The sequence below is a fragment of the Mya arenaria genome, chromosome 9 (genome assembly GCF_026914265.1).
Source record: "Mya arenaria isolate MELC-2E11 chromosome 9, ASM2691426v1".
Classification (NCBI taxonomy): Eukaryota; Metazoa; Mollusca; class Bivalvia; order Myida; family Myidae; genus Mya; species Mya arenaria.
Window position 1 is genome coordinate 46,696,660 of NC_069130.1, and position 18,311 is coordinate 46,714,970.

The 18,311-nt window shown below is 33.6% G+C and overlaps 1 protein-coding gene across 6 annotated transcripts in view; it reads left to right on the forward strand.

Annotated features, from left to right (window-relative positions):
- Positions 1-18,311, forward strand: part of LOC128246743 (arginine-glutamic acid dipeptide repeats protein-like) — a 101,915-nt gene that overhangs the window by 32,857 nt on the left and 50,747 nt on the right. For 4 of the 6 annotated variants that reach the window (XM_052965140.1, XM_052965143.1, XM_052965142.1 and 1 more), the window contains exons 5-6: positions 16,914-17,010; positions 17,493-17,646. In XM_052965140.1, coding sequence (XP_052821100.1) covers positions 16,914-17,010; positions 17,493-17,646 — 251 coding nt within the window. Of the gene's footprint in view, positions 1-8,425; positions 8,624-12,388; positions 12,499-14,175; positions 14,644-16,913; positions 17,011-17,492; positions 17,647-18,311 lie in introns of those variants that run through there. The other 2 variants (XM_052965144.1, XM_052965145.1) reach the window with 2 other exon arrangements.

An 18,311-nucleotide genomic window follows, 5' to 3' on the forward strand; every position in this document is an offset into this window, starting at 1 on the left:
CTGCTCAGGATATTTCAATGAAACTTGGCACACATGTTGCCAGTGACAATAGCCTCACTTTACCTTGGCCATAACTTGAAACCTGTTCTGGATATTTGGATGAAACTTGGCACACAAGTTGCTAGTGACAATAGGCTCACTTGAACCTTGTCCACAATTCAAAACCTGCTCAGGATATTTCGATGAAACTTGGCACATATGTTGCCAGTGACAATAGCCTCACTTTACCTTGGCCATAACTTGAAACCTGTTCAGGATATTTAGATGAAACTTGGCACATATGTTGCCTGTGACAATAGCTTTAACCTTGGTTATAAGATAAAACCTGCTCAGGATATTTGGATGAAACTTGGCACACATGTTGCTAGTGACATTTAATAGGCTTGCGTATGATCATTATTATCGCAAGGCTCATAACTCAGAATACAATCATTGTTGTGTAATATTCTGGGCCCTTTTTTTTAAAGGAAAAAATCATGACTAGTGTTTGTATTTCTCCACCACGCTTTTTTTAAAAAGAAAATCTGGATAAGAGTTGGATGTGGTTCTAAGGCTTAACTTTTCTCATGCCTTAATTCATTACCAGGAATAATTTGTTTCTCCCGCTGTTTTCTCCCTTGAATCCAGAAACAGTATCACCTGCATGTAATGAGGCTATTTCATGTTTGCGGATTGTTCTGACAGGAGGTCTTGTTATATGCCAAGCCAGACCAGCGGTTTTAAAGCAAGATGCTGTTTCTGGTGAAAAACAAGTTATGCCTATCTACTTACTCATTTTTTTGGAGGTTTTATATAGTGCGGAAACAAGCAAAACATTTAACGCCAAAATGCCTTGTACCTTGCAAATATTTTGTTGGTATAGTTATGTTTACAAGGTACCAAAGGTGATAATCTGCAACAGATTCGCAGGATTTTTTGTGCCTCTTGGACAAAACTAAATATGAGGGATGACAACGAGTAGTGAAATTGGTACTCGAGTACTCAGACAATCTTCCGATCGAGTACTCGGGTACTCGATAACTTTGTGAACTTGAATTGATTTTCTGGAGAGACAAGGTCATGTTTGTATATATTGGCCATTTTCATCTATCAGTAAGTCCGTATATATGTAAAATATATATGATTTGATTCCTTTTGACAACTTTGAGTACAAACATGTTTAAATGCAATCTTAGGCTCTTAAAATGCTTTGAATCATGGTTCACCTCCTGTGAACTTCATCAATGCAATGCCCTTGTCCTCACAAGAAGCCTTACTTGGCCGCCGCAGGACCCCCAGCGCCCACCCCAATGTAAATTTGAGTGATTAACGTTTTCAGCAATATTCACCCCTACAGGTGACCAACCTTTTCACTTCAGCATCCCACCCTTTAAAGCTACAATAAATACTTCCAGGCACCAATTTCAGATTACTTTACAATAATGGTGCCAAATATTTCGGATAAGTGCGCATCTCAAACCAAATGCTAATTATACGAAGTATAAGTAGCAGTGAGCTTATATTAACATCTACCACCCCTCAGCAGGGTGGAACAAGACAGGGGCTAAGTAGCAGCCATTATTCTCCTGATGAATTACTGATAAGCCCTTGTCTGGCTGTTGGCTACCTCACCATATCTCTCTGGGAGCACACTGTGATTGTTTGCAGTTATCTTGGGTCTTGTGATGTTGTTTGGGATAAGATCTGAGAGCTTGTTTGTTTTTGCTGGTTTTATTGTAGACAAGAAACAAGTTTGGTATACATTTCGTATTTTGTGTTGATTTGTAGATTTTTAAGAGGCTTTCTATCCAATGGGCTGTAAACTTTGTTTGATATACATTTCATTGTTTTCTGAGATTGAGTGAAAAACATGTAGAAAATCATGGAAAATCGTCCATAAGATGTGAAATCCATGTGTAAATTCCGGGAATAATTTGTATCTGGATACAGGAGAAATTTCCAGAAAGTTATTAGCCTGTAAGTAAAGGTGGTTTTTCTAACATTTTTTTTTATCTCACTGAAATTTTATACCATCAATTATGGTGAAATTATTGTTTAAGAAAAACATGTTGTAATAATGTTCTTTGTAGCTGTTTTATTCTCAGGTTGCTATAAATTCCGGGAATTCGTGATATCACCTATGCAAAAAAAATCATGATGATTAACTATCGGCAGAAACAATACATAAGTGCACTCAGAAACATCGAAAGGCGATGGATCGCTGATGTATCTATGCCAAAATAGACAATGTGGACGAGCTTTAGCGATGTATGGAATGAATATTGATTGGCTGTCAACGCAAAGTTAATTGGAATCCTCTCTTTAAGAGCCTCGTATGTGTAAAAATACTAGGGCACTTGTTTGACTGCAGGGAGAGAGAGGATAATCATAATATCTGTTTTCCTGTTGTCTTGACATGCTCTTTTGTTGTCGAGCTCAGCTCGGGATGCCTTGGAATGATTGGATGAATTAATGGTGCAATTGCATTTTCTTGGAGAAGTGTTCAGAGTATAGTTGAAGAGTCACAGGTCTTTGATATATATCTATGTGTATCCTTCTGTTGAATTTTGGGACTGAAGGTCTAAACATTCGGCTAAATAATTTAGATGTATCTTACCAGAGTTGGTAAAAAAGCTATGAGTTGATAAAGGAACATGCTTGTTCTAGGAAAACTTAACTCAGACAGTGGAATCGTTTTTTGTTTTTTTTAATGAAGTATTTAAAGTGTTTCATTGTAGAATTCTGACCGTGTCTTAAAAAGCTATCAAAGAATTGATTTTGAAATAAAACTGTGGAAAACCTCTCCCTGGAGAGTATGAAAATCGAGTGAAATATGACTAGGATATGCCCAAGCAGTGTCACTTGTGGGAGGAATTGATTGGATTGACAAGAAACAGTGCCGGATGTTTGCTTTTCTGGCAATGTAAGTATGAGTTTAGAAGCCCATGTACATAATTTGGATGCTTTGCAATCTGAATTTACTTTTTAACTTGAGCATCATAATTATGTTGAAAATATGGATAGGGGGACAGAGAGAGGGGGGTAGGGGTATTTGGGGCTGGTTAAAGCAGCATCATCATATTGACATGGTGACATGGTGAAGTATATTCAATGTCATTTCTAAAGAAAGTCAAAACAGTACCTGGCACAGGTAGGCATTCAAATTTGTCTTGTTTGTGCTAAATGGACTCTTTTTGAAATGTTTAAATAAATGTGTGGTTCAATATGTTGTATAAAGCTAAGTTATACTGAAGATCACTTTTATGCCAATCTTCATTGATGACAAAAAGATAAAGCCTAATTAAAAATCCATAACCTATCCATCCTCTTTTATGGATATGATGTAACTCTAACCATACAATATGTTGTTTTGGGCCTAAGTGTGAAGCTGCAAAGCTTATATTGTTACTGAATTAGACATTATCACCAAATGGTAGAAAGCATTTTGGTCAGTGAATCGCGATTATTTTAAGTAAATCTGATGGCTCAAATTGTCTTGGAGCTAACGGAAGCAAATAATCCGAGTAGCGTGAAAAAAGTCATGCCTTCTTACAATTATTGATTTGATAAGCAGTTACCGGAGCATTGTGGGTGAAAACCCTCGGAGAATACAGGAAGTGATCGCACCGTGCGATGATTTACATCGAACATCCCTCTGCTGCTCCGGAAATCACATTTGAAGAAGTGGACAAGTCAGCTATTAGATTACATCTTCTCTTATGGAAGGCATATGACAAAGAAATAGCCTAGTGGCATCAAACATGGAAACGCTTCTTAAGACGGCTGGTTCGTCTGATGGAATTAGGCTACGTAAATTGTATTTAGATGGGGGGTATTATTCCACAAGAAAACAGATAATTGGGAAGCCTCTGGATTTATTGTAAGAGGCTGGTTCTGGGAAAGAATTGTTGATATGTTTTATGTATTGGTTCTCTAATGCGTTCAGTATTTTCACAGAAACCTATAGCACTAAGGTGGTCGTTTATATTTCTTAGGGAATTGTTTTGGTAACAGATTTAAAAAAAAATTCAAGTTCATGACAACATTCAATTGAGTTATTTTACAAGATCTGACAAATAATCTAACCTTTATTTCTCTTTTATTGACAAATGAAATAAATATTTCATTATGAAGTAATAATCCTATATCGCCTTCTGAATCAAGAGATAATCCAGTTATAATTACGAAAACAATCGCTAATTCAACAAGCTGTTTAACGGTAATAAAAGGAAGGCGCTGAGAGATTACAATCCAATACTGCAAACTAATTATACGCGGCTGCTTTAATTATCTCTAGCGCAAAATCATATCAAGCTTCAGTCATGATTCCAATATCTACTTGTGTTCTTTACAGCTCAAATATCTACAGATAGTACTTTGATTGCTTGCAAATATTGATTAAAGAAGGCCAGAAGCACTACCGATAACAATCTCAAATATTGGTTTCTTTTGTTCGGCCGATTTAATGTAAATGTGGCTTTATTTGGAAAAGGTTGTATGAAACTATAGGTGGTTGGTGTTTATCACTTTTACTGACACTAGTTATTGTCAACCGTCTAAACGCTGTGGTTCCCAGTAGGTTATTTAGCGGTATTGAGAATGCTGAGTCTATTGTGTATTTGGACTCAGGACTTGTGTTTTTACTCAAGAAGATAATGTTTATCGTGCTGTATTGAGTGCTACTGACTCTTTTGTCTATCGACAACGAGTGACCGTGTGCTTTTACGTCGATGTGTACATGTTTGTCAATCTTGTATTGTGATTTCTTCGACGTGTGACCTGTTTCGCAGAGATTGGATATTTTTTGCTTTGAGTGCGTAGGCACTAGTTGGGCATGATAACACTTATAATACATGTAGGAGAAAGAAAGGGTTTTGCTTCTTGGATAGTTTTAATGATGTTTTCATATTTTTTTTATTCAATTATCATTGGAGGATTTGCATAAAAATGGTGAGTTATTTAAAAGTAACCAAAATATATATATAGTAACAAATTCTTAACTTAATTTGATGTGTTGATTTTTGTTTTATACAAATGGTGAGTTATTTAAAAGTAACAAAAATGTACATAGTTGCAAAATATTAACTGATTGTGATGTTGTTGTTGTTTGTTTTACAAACTTTTAACTCAGCATTTGAGATAAAACAAGGGTAATACTTAGAACAACTTAGTCTTCATTATGCCTCAATGATCATTTGTTAGCTTGTTTTTATTTTTAATGAAGAAATATTTTTTATGATAAGGTAAAGTATTATTTTTATCTATTTGTAATGAGCTTCTTAAATTTATTTGAGGCACATCTTCAACCAGTTGCCAAATTGTAAGTAATTCTGTCTTTTTGTTGTTGAAAATTTAGGTAAGAAGTGAATAATTGTCTAACATATATTGCGTTCTCAAACAGAGTGCAGTAATATTGAAGACATTAATGTTTTATTGTTTGTCTCTCTGTAGTCTGTCTGTTCGTATGTCTATTGGTAATCTGTCTGTTTGTATGTCTGTTGGTAATATTATCATAAAATCTCTCTCTATTATTTCCCTTTTCAATCGGCCCTAGACAGACAACAGTTTTCTATAGGATTGGCTATACTGACAACCTTTCTATTTTACTAATAAATAATTATTGGTTGTTGAAACTTTTATGATCAAATTATGATCTTATATCACATAAAGAAACTAGAATCTGATGGCTATAATTAACTTGTGCAGTCAGTAAGATGCTAATTTGACATTATTAAGACAATTAATATTTGCTTGTCATTTAATAACTGGCTATATCATTCCCTGAAGCACTTTGGTGAATTAGTTTATTTGTTAAAAAAATATTAGTAATTAAAGCGGTCAGTGTTTTATTTTGTCCAATGAAAAGGCAGTATTTCTTAAGTTTTCCAATACATATATTTCAGTAAATCAGAAGACAGCCATTATTGATTTAAACCAGGTGAAGGAAAAGATATAAACAGTCGCATGATCACAGTTTACACAATAAAATGTAGACCACTAAATAAGTTTAAATTGTTATTATGTTCTTACACCAAATAAATGGTTATGTGATTGCATTGCATCAAACTATTTTTTTGGGATGCACATACTTACAACCTTTAACCATTTCTTAGATTAATACATTGTTGTTGTTTTTTTACACCAATTGGGCGGAATTTTTTGTCCAATTCTCAAAGCTAAGACATTAATTTATTATTTATCCAATAATTATTAACCAACCAAATAAGTTGATCACTCAAACTTACCCAAGGATAACTAATGTGGAATAATTACCAAATGTTGTATTCAATTGGAAACAAGTTATTTTAAAGAAGTTAAGTTTGAAGTTCATGGGCCATATTCAATAAATAACTTTGATCTAATGTAAGTTTAAGAGTAGATCTGAGTGTTTTGATTAGATTGTAAAAATAGCTGACCGATACACTAAATGGAATCACTGATTCAGGAAGCAAGGATAGTTCAGGAAAAAATAATTCAGGAGCATTAGAATAATTCAGGTCAAAAATAATTTAGGAGCAAGGATAATTCAGGACAGAAATAATTCAGGAGCAAGTATAATACAGGTCAAAAATAATTCAGGAGCAAGTATAATACAGGTCAAAAATAATTCAGGAGCAAGTATAATACAGGTCAAAAATAATTCAGGAGCAAGTATAATACAGGTCAAAAATAATTCAGGAGCAAGTATAATACAGGTCAAAAATAATTCAGGAGCAAGTATAATACAGGTCAAAAATAATTCAGGAGCAAGTATAATACAGGTCAAAAATAATTTAGGAGCAAGGATAATACAGGACGAAAATAATTCAGGAGCAAGGATAATACAGGACAAAAATAATTCAGGAGCAAGGATAATACAGGACAAAAATAATTCAGGAGCAAGGATAAGGATAAGAATTATATTGAAAATAGAATATGTAAACAAATTCAATGTTTCAAGAATTGATATAAAGCTAAAATAATTTTAAATCTTTTAACAGCATTTATTCTAACAGATTTGCCATAATGAAATTTACAATGAGAAATATATTGGCTAAACTGTGTTAAGCCTTTTCGTAAGTTTTCAAAGAGTATTTGCGAATAAATGAACCAGGGTTTTAATAAAATCTGCAAACATTAACTTGAAAGCATTTTTGAAGGCAAGAACAGAATAAATTGTGTTTAAAGAGGAGGATATTATGTTTGCTTACTTTCGCAAATACAAAAGTATTTGGATTGTAACATAAGTATAAAGAACTTGAAAATGAATAGACTAAAAGCCTTGAGAAAAAGTAAATTAATAGAGTTGCCGTTAAATATTGTTATTCAATATTGAGATATATTGTAGTGCAGACTGTTTTTGCGTACTCTTTGTGTAAAAGTCGGAATTTTAAAGGTAAGGCTCTAGTGTTGTTTTTTCAGCCCTTTTTCGGACTGAAAAGTTTAAATTTTAGGCACAATTACCTGAAATTTTAAATACTTGAGTTGGAGAGCTGGACTGGCCAGAGCCTAAGTCTAGACTTCAGGTTCCTGTGTAAGATCCTGCGTGAACTGGTGTCTATTTTGAAGGCTGTCAGAGCAGAGAAAGTTCCCTTAGTTTTATTGGAGCTCGAACCTGGTACTAAATAAAAGTCATACAGTATGGTTTATACTGATTTTGTTTTATCTTGTTGGTGAAGACAGCTGAAAGCTGCTATGAGTCACTCTTGAGTCTTTTTCCTATGATGGAAACTATTGCTGTGTCCTTTTTGAGAGGCTAAGATACCATTTCCCTGGTGGCGATCTAACCCACGACCTCTGTGGTGAGAATTGGACTCCTTTACCATTAGAACACTTACCCAGTTTGTCAATAAAATGTTATCCAATCTTTGAGGATTGACTGTCACTAACAGGACGACATGTCAGAGCCTTATTGATATTAAATAGCTACTAAGCTATTAGATGAACTGTTTTGCAAATACTGTCCAATCGAACAGTCATTTATTGTCATGTGAAATCATTTGACCATTAGGAATGTATTACAAGTCGTAACAACAATCGTCTTCTCTAATTTACTTGTTTCAATCTGTCACATACTGACAGACGTAGCTGCTAAATGTTGTAACTCGAATGTCACCACAGTTCATTTCCACCTCGGGCCTTTCACCAATGTTTATACTACTGTAATTAATTGTTCACTTTCTGATGTGCTGGGAGACCTTACTTAAATTCTGTATTATCCTCCATTATGTACGATGTTACAGCAATTTTTTTCACGTAAATGTAATTACAATGTTTTTCGTGTCAGCTGTGTTACAAATCTAGGAAACATATTGTTTAGATGCATTGAATAATTGTGTTTCGTATATGAGGCTCACGCAGATATATTCGAAATAAGTAATTGAGTCAGAAGTGGTTTTCAAGTGTTTGAGTGTGGTATGAACGTTACCACTTGTGTTTTGTATTAACAGGAACAGTTTATTGTGAAACTATCATTTAGTGCGGAAATGTGAGACCCTTAAGTCATAATTGTTAAGCTCATGTGGAAAGTTAAGTATATACAGGCAGTATGGTGTAAAAAGAACATCACGTTTATGTGCTGTTTGTGTGAGGAAAAAAATCGTTAGCGGATTACAATAGGACATTAATTATTGAAATGTGTCTGGATCGGTATGATTTCCGAAAGGTAGGGTTTGCTATTCTGTTTTAATGATATTCAAAATAACTTGAACCTGATTTATAAAGTTTAAGTATATTTAAAATCATTATTGATGGTTACATCTTATCAGGCATTTAGAAGCACAAAGGAAAACAATGAATGTCATTTTATATATACTAAGCGGTATTTTGGCCGTGTTTATAGAGCGGAGTTAATTATTTATTTATTAAACAAGAGCAAGCTTTGTCCTATTTGATCACAAATTGACATGATATAAATAGGGGTTATCAGATTAAAAACCAATAAACATAGTTCCTTCCCTTAGTTATCTGAACCGACAGTGTTGATTGACATTGCGATAAATTACTTTGTAGTTAAATAGCTACTTGGGGTGAAAATCGTTATGCTACCTGGGCTATTTGACACTATACATACCTGGCAGATACAAGGTGGAATGTAGCCAATGTACTGTTTAGATTTTGTGTTGTGGTATTTGGATTTTTCTTGTGCTAAATGAAGAAGCTTCCCTCAGTGTTTGATCAATTTAAGATCACGGATGTGTTAAACTGGTTTAAAAAACAACAACAAATAACGAGAAATCTTTAGCTTTGTTTATGTTGTTTGGGAAGTGAAGTGATCCAGTTGGGAGTTTTTTTACACTATTTGCCTCACACTTAATGGTTTTCTCTGGTTACAAATAACTTCATAATGGATTAAACATGATGGAAGTCGGTTTATTGTGAACATTGGATATGATGCAGATGTAACATGAAAATGCTTTAATGTTGGATATTAATACACTCAAGTTTTAGCTAAATCAGGTAAGCTCGGTTTATATTTCCCTTCAGTTTATAAAAATGGGCTACTAACATTACATAAATGTCATTGTTGGTGTGTTAATGGATTTTTGAGAGGCATTTGATAGGGTTTGTCATGTCAAGCATGCATTGTTTTTGTGGCATGTGATTGAATGGGAGGTGAGTGGGGTCTACTTTTATATATGCCAGTAAACATTGTTTTATGTTTATCAATTATTATCTCTTAACTAAGTTATGCGTTGGTTTTATATATATATATATTATGATGTCATGAGCTTTATGATTTTTATCGTTTAATGATGTTTTTCTGTCTTCATAAAGTTAAGTGCATTAACTGTGAATAATAACCCTGCGATAAATTACATGAAACTTGAGATTTTAATCAATCATTTCTCATCATATTACAGTTTTCACAAGATGTCACCTTTTATGTGAAGAGAAACATGACTAGCAAAGTATTACATGCTATAAAGCCGGGCTGATGTTTTTGTAAATGTCATGCAAATAGATGCAAATTACTCCACAGCATATGTTTTATATAAACTTGGTAGTTTTAGCTCTCATTTCAAGAAAACCAAATGTCAAGCATTATCGTACATCATTATCAAAAGAAGGGTTTCCCCTAATTGCATTTTCTTTGCATGAGTGCTGCATAGTGGGCTGTATAGAAGTCCTCAACTCTGTCACCTGCTTTAAAATTGAAGAAGCCGACCTGTACGCAGACAAAGAGCTGATTGTTTACACTCTGATGAGGGGAGCGTGTTTACACGGCTGTTTACACACTGATATGACACATTCATCGACTGCAGATTAAGCCCTCACAGTTGCTGATAGTTGATTCTCGTTTGATACTTGTTCACTCGATGGTTATGTTTAATACTCGATAGTCAAACATTGTGACAAAAAAGACGTTAAGAAATAACTGTATCGCTTTTCACGGTCAATATCGTGTGAATTGATCGTGATTTTATACAGCTGATAATGGGAATAACTTTTAAATTAAATATGTTTTTGAACTATGTTGTCAATATCGGCTATCTGAATGCATATCTTAAATTATGCTAATTATAGTTTTTACAAGCCTCACGATAGGCCATTCAAATGTATTGAGAAGTAGCGGTAATCTGATTTTGATGTTTCTTTTCAGGAAAAGTAATGGATGGACAAGTTCTTTTGAATAATGTGTCTACCATTTTATTGGTGAAAACGGTTTTATGTAGTCATAGTTATTACCTGACCGGCTTTGATTCTTGAGATATATAAGAAATAAGAATTATGCGTCTTGGAGTAAAAAGGTTATGAAACTTTCCTGCTCATTAACAGTGTTTTTGGTCTGAAAAACATGGCAGCCATATATATTATGGGATATTTTGTCTGACACTGTTGTCATCGTTGGCAGTTGTTGTTGGCACACTTTCATTCTGAATGAAGATTGTATGACATGTTGTAGGGTTTTAAAACTGGTTGTGCATTTGGTCATGGTCAGAAAATGACCCCAATTAATTTTGAGGTCAGTAGGTAGAAGGTGAAGGTCATGGTGTCCTTTGCGCTCCCAACAGGTAATTCATCCAATTCGCTTAAGTCTTTAAATACTAATTAACAGTATTTTTAATGATCACTTCATTATACTTCAAAAATGGTTAGGTATTAATACTCTGAATTCCCTATTAAATCCTTAAAGGATATTGCCATGAAACTGTTCATGTGGGTATGTGTTCTTTGACAATATGGCTGCCATATATGAAGAAAGTCCAGTTACTCTGACTTAACTCATTGTTGAGTTATGGCCCTTTATCAACTGTGAACACAAATTAGATTGACTGTTGGCGTCTCCTTGAGGGATTTATTTTGTTCTTTCTTGTATCGGCGTTAAAATACCTGAAAGCATTCTTGCCTGTAAGTTTTAATTTTAATACTCTGCTATTCATAGTGACCTTCGTTTATAAAATTGATATTCATTGTGGTATAGGTATACAAAATCAACGTCGACTTGTCACTTTCTCACAAATTATGTTAGTTAAGCCTCTTGAGATTCAATTTAAGCATACTTGTATATGCCGGTCTAAAAGGTATTGAATTTCTCATGCCTTTGATGTTAAGATCTATTTTGACACAGGTACAAGTTTACAATTTAGTTTTTAAATATTTTTGGTTATTAAAGTATATTATATTTAAGTACATCTCGAAAGCTATTTAACGGCTCTTAAAGGAAATTTTGTGCCTATGAAAAGTTTAAGGTACTATAGCTTTTCAATTTGATTTTAATCCAATTTACGTTTGGTAAATTTGAGATTTGTTGAAAGTGATCGAATTTACATAATTAATTTGGATGGTGATTTCCCATATCATACATAGGCATTAGGTATAAACTAAGTACCATGTCTTTTCGTTATTCATCGTCATTCTGAAGGGAAATAATCTGATATTGATTTTAATTTTGGAAAGTTGCTTAAACTTGAAAAAGCACTTCATAAAAGTTATTCTCGTTGAATTCATTGTTTTGTGTACTTAAGTCTACATACTTAACTATTTTAAGGTTTTGGCTTGAAATGGAATTTTACATAAAAGGCCATTTCTGTGTTTGATTTGCCCGAAATTCATTTGAACATTTAAGGCCTTTTTTCTATGTTCGATTAACCCTTATCCCTTACAAACATTTCAATGTCTTAATTAAAACGATTAAAAGAAAATGAAACAAACTATTTGACAGAGTAAATTGACATTTTATCTACGTTGTCTGTTCAAATCAGGTTTTATCTCAAAGCGACAATGGGCTGTAAACATATATTGTTGATTATCCAGTACTAATGTGAAGTGACTTGACAGTCTAATGTAAACAGATATTTACCCGAAGATTAAACATTTGTGTTTGCATTTAACAGCCCTTGTATGGAAGTTATACACTGAAAATGGGCTTAGTTTACAAGTGACGCTGCCTTTGTGGAGGGTTAGAATATTAAGTTGACAGTTTTTGGTGTGACTTTGGGCATTTTTAACTTGCTTCGAGTTATGGATTATTAAAAAAAATCCTGTATTTGTTCGAAATCTGCGTGTACTTCAATGTGTTGGATTATAAATAAACAGGTATTGTTCTTTGAATTGTTCTATTCATTTGTTACAGTCAAAACCTTTGTTATTATACATTTGACAAGAAAAGGTTTTATAAATATGTTAGTGTTTGCCTTTATGTCTGTGCCTATATGGGTTCAACGTTTGGATTCTCAGATTTGGGTCATGTAGAAAGCTCCTGACAAAAACCAACCACCAAAGTTCAATTTATTCATCTACTGGTTTTGTCAAGTGGGTGATGAAGCAGTTTGTGCATGTATGTGATATTAAGGTTGTAGACATTTGCAGCAACACTAAGAAAGTCATTCTTAACTTGCTTTGATCAATTTAATTGGCAGCATGGCTATAAAATCTATTCCTTAAACATGTAATACTGTGTTTCAATTTCCTTAATGTAAAAGTATAATGGACAACTTGATTTATCCTCTCTTTCATTATCATTTCTACATGTATGTAGGTTAGTTATGCATGTAGAAATGTATGCCTCTATTTATTTTAAAACAATTTTGGCATTTTTAGTGCCTCCATTTTTCACAGCAAAATAGTTCGAATATTTGTCTTATAGTTCATGAGTGTCTTGATGTAATTATCAGTGTCATCGCTGTGTCATAAACCTTTTTTGACCTTGGCCATAACCTGAAATTGTCGAAGACATTCAAATTAAACTTGGTACATATGTTGACAGAGACAGTAAGTGCATGAATAACTCTGGCATTAATCATTATTTGAGTTATGCCCCTTGTTCGACTGAAAAGAACAAGAACAGACGAGGGCTGGTGTTTACTCCCAGCTCTCTTGTTGTTTAATTATTACTGGTTTTCATTCTGTAACTATTATTTTTGAAAGATAATTTTCTATTTTCATAATCAATTAACCATACATTTTGCCACTTTTTGTTATACAGAAATGCACAAAATGTTTCGCTTCTAATAAAACAAAAGAGTCATGCTTTAATTATGTGCTCATTGTCAAAATGACATTTTACATCTGTAATCTAACGATGTTATAAAAGTTCACTCGAAAAGTTGATCATTTAATTATGATTAATCTTTGAACAAAGCATATGTCACATAAAATGATTCAATTTATCATGATAAATTCATTAATTATCAGTTCGAGAGTAACAGTAACTCTGCAAAAATTAATTATGAGCAGTCTTCTGTTTTAATTAAAGTTGTCTCCCTTGAGTTGCAGGAAACTACTTGAGTGGCTGCCAACTCATTTTCCTAATTTCTTCAGATCTTTGCTTGGGGAATTTCAGTAGCAAAGACCATACATAATCTAGTACATCTCTCAATGATTAAATGGAAGAATTGTAGGCCACACTTTCTTTTGGGATTAAATACAAGTTTCGTCTGGATTATTTACAAGTTATGGCTATGATTTATCTGATTAAGAAGATCTGTTAGGTTTTCTGCCGATGTGTCAAATTCTACTGTTGATTAGACTATGTTTTGACGAGGGGATAAAAATAGTTCTGCGTGTGTGATGTTAATTGTGTGGAAGGAGAGTTTTTACACAAGAGAAAACGAGGAGGACAGATTTTATCTGTAGACCGCTGGATTAGGTTTGTTTTTGTTGAAGGTGACAAATAGATCGTACAAGCAGTGATTTGAGAATTTTCGGACAAAAACGCACAGTGACTGAAATATGTGTTTCAAACATGATTTGATTTGAAGGTTCTGTTTACAGCCTTTTTATGTTGGATGTCTTGTCACATGGATCAAGTAAAACCTGTTGAAATATAATTGTAATCGGAATATTGATATTTGTAACAACGGTCAGTTCAGATGTTTACTAGTGATAAAGTCAGTGGTCAGTTCAGATGTTTAAGTAGTGGACATATCAATCATATCGTAATGGACAGTTGACAAAAATGATAACAACAGTATTTAGAGCAATTTGTTAATTGTCACTTTCATTGTTATACATGTGTTATACATGTGGTGACAACAGAATGTTAAACATTGGGAAAACAGGAGTTATGATGGTCGTTTGTGTTGACAATTGACATTAAAACTCACCAGTTTGACATGATACTATATGTGTAGAGGTTCTGGACATCAGCTGAGAATACCCAATATTGAAAACTATAATTGATGAAATCTGCGCTACAATGTGCTGGAATGGTGGAAAAGCCGTCTTGTTCAACTAATCAAGGTCAGGCTCACTTGTAAAAGTTGAACTTAAATTTAAGAGTTAAATCTGAGTGTTCTGATTGGTATGTAAAATCTAGTGACCAATTGGCAGGTTTCGGCCTTGAAAAATAACAACATTACAACTTTATTCCAGCATGCTAAACCCAGGCCAGATAGGCAAAATCATCCTACTTATATTTTATTTTTATATATAAAAGAAACAAAGAGTAATACAAAGCTCTAATTGCACAATTTTTCCCTAACACCCCTGCCAACATTTAACTATTTCAATTTCAGTTCTTAGGGACGGGCGAATGTCAAAAGGTTATGCCCCCTCTTGTGTCAATTTCTGGATACCCCCCTGAAATGCATATCTCAAATTCATACAATGGGATAATTCAGCACAATTTCTTGTTTAGTATTATATTCTCTTCTCATTATTTGTTCATGTGAAGTTTTTGAGAAATGAGAAAACATTAGATATACCTGCCTTTTACCTGTCAGTATTTTCTTTCCTTGGTTCATGATACTAAATAATATCTTTAATTTGCAATATCAAATTTGCATTCTGACTTTTTATCAGATCTTAGCATGAGATTATCTGCTTGGGAAGATTCTCATGAAATTTGCTAACATTTGATGATATGATGAAATGCTACCATCTTATTCTTTCACTGTGGTTTATATTAATGAAAATTGATGATGCATTTTAAGCTCAACTGTTTATCAAAGAAAAAAATTCTCGGTATTGTCATAGCCTGGTTGTCGTTGTTGTTGGTGTTGTTGTCAGTTGTGTCATTGTTCATAACCTTGGCTACGACTTGAAATATGTTTTGAAACTTGGTACATATGTTGCCAGAGACAATACACACATGTACAGCAAGGCACGTGACTCTGGCTTTTATGATCATTGAGTAATGCCCCTTTCTTTGAGAAAAATACAGACGAGACATTGCGCTTGCTATGCGACGCTCTTATTTTTAATGGTTGGTAGTTTGATTATTACATATTTACGACTTTAAGCTGTTGCAAATACAGTATATAGATTTACATTTAAATGATCAATTAGATTTTGTGCAATTGAATAATCGTCCAATAGAGAGTAAAATGTTGATCGTTATCAAATGCTTTTAAAAAATCAAAGAGTCATAAACTATATTAATGCATAACTAATGATAATTATGTGTAGAATTGTTCTGTAGCCAAAGGTTAAGAAATATGGTATCGCTCAATTGATTGATTTTGAAAAGGGTTATATTCCATTAATTTATTTAATCGGTTTGATTTTCAACCTGGTTTATTTGAAGTGTAAGGTTTTATGACTTGTAAATGGAATGTATTAACGTTTTTTCTTGTGACTCTGCAAATCTGTTTGAATTATCGCTATATGCGAATGGATCACTATTTGTTAAAAATGGACATGTTTATTTTGCATTTATTCAGGTATGCATTTTGATTATTATACCATTAATAATTTTGATAGATAGATTTATTTTTAAGCCTGTACCTTGGTGAATTAATCCATATGTTTTTGTATAGATAAAAGGTTGACGCACTTATTTCTTGTGCATTAAGTTCATAAACAACATTTTTCAATTAAGTCGGTCTCTTGACAAATCTGAATGTCAGAAGCTACATATTAATTATTATGATACTGGGAAAATAGTTATGACTTGGCTCAAAATATGCAAACATGCATTAATAATAATCTTCGCTGATTTATTGTATCTAAATCTGATAGGACACTTTAGAATCGATCAAAATGAAGGATACGTTTTAAGTCAGTTAGCAGATATTAAGTTAAATGTAATGAGTTAGCTCAGTGGTTAGCCAACACGTTTCTCACCCAGACAACCCAGGTTTGATTTTCTCGACCTGGGCACATGTGTGTTTGATTTGTGGTCGCCAAGCCAGTCAAGTTGGTTTCCAGTACTAGCTCCGAGTACTCCGGTTTTCCCCACAACACAAGACCACAAGCGTAGCATTGTGCCAACAAGTGCCATAAATAAAATGTTGTTTTACAATCATGTATTATATAGTAAGTTAAAGATTAAACAAAATCTAACTGGTTAAGAAGAGAGTTCCTTCCCTGCGCTTCCATAAAAAAGATAATGTAACAATTCAAATAAATTACAACTATGCTATGATCTTATATTGCACACTATTTATTGAACGTTGTCCTTGACAACATGGAACATAACAATTATGTCACCCAAAACTGAGTTATCGAGATTATACACTAATGTTTTAATTTTTACATCATAGTTATGTTTGAATTTTATCTATTTTCAGAGATTGAGAGTGACCATCCTCTCCTGAACCCTGCAGTCAAGGCGCGGGAACTGTTCTGTTCCGAGGCCACCGACACCTACCCTGTCACTGCACTCAGGTATAAATTCATTACTAAATTCCTTTTTGCTCCTTTTAGATTCTTATCTTTAGTTGCTGTATCTTTTGCCTCTTTCCTTGTTCAGCGTGTACAATTATACTATGATATTGTGTTAGCCGTCGTGCTCCAGCAAAAGAACACTGCAAAATTGGGCCATTATTACTTAATAGAAATAATAATAATTATAAATGTGGACTCTGTATAATGGGGCCATCTTATGGATGAAAGTATGACAAAATATGATAAAATGAGTGTCGCAAATTGAAATGAAATGTCAATATATCATGGATAAAGTTACATCGGTTGGTATTTTTGTTCTTATTCTGCAACTGAAATCAGACGTAAAACAAGAAATATTGCCTCATTTCAATCCACAATTATTATTTTTTTTATTTCTAGACCTATAAACCTCTTTTAAATGATACAAAAATGATATCATCACAATTGACCTAATTGTGTACATTGAAAAATTTACATTTCAGGGGCAAGTGTCGCGTTGTTCACTGTAACAGTCTAGAGGCGGCGCGGACATTCCATCCGGCCGCGGACACATTCTACTGTATCCTCGGATACAACCCGGAAACCAAGAGGCTGGCGACCACACAGGGACAGATACGGGTCGGGTCTATGTATCAGGTAAGATACGGGAATGTTTTTTGAGAGCTAAAATATTTCAAGTATGAAAAAAAGAGTTCTGCTTGAAGTTAGGGGAAGTTTGAGATGATAAGCATTTGTATTATGGCATCACCTTGCAATGCACTTGCAAGATTTTAAACCAGACTGTGTTTCAAAAAACTTCTAAGCCTCTGTGAGGTCGGCAGCTTGGATTTCATGTACAAACTTGATGTTTGCCATGCTTGGACACCATTTTAAATATTTGCATGAAACTTTACACAAAGTTATTAGATGTTTAACAAACATGTTTAAATCACTTCACATTTCTCTTGAGAGGAAAATAAAAATATGAGCAAAGCAGTCATAGCGTTCTCTTAAGCTAACAACTCGATACCACTTATGCTTTAAAGGCTTATAAAAAACATGCTCGAGTTTGATTGATTAGAAAAAAGATAAAGACGATGAATTCTGGACACAACAATTTGTATGATTGCCTAGTTTTTGCCCTTTTTTTTCAAAATTTTGTACATTTTAGTTGAATTGGTTTAGCTTGTCTTGGGGTTTTCTTGAGGAAAAAAGTTGAGGTACTGTCTTAAACTGGTCTTAAACTGACAAAACTGTTTTAGACATCCACATGAAACTTTGTATATATGTTACCATTGGCAATAGTAGCATTATGGTCAATG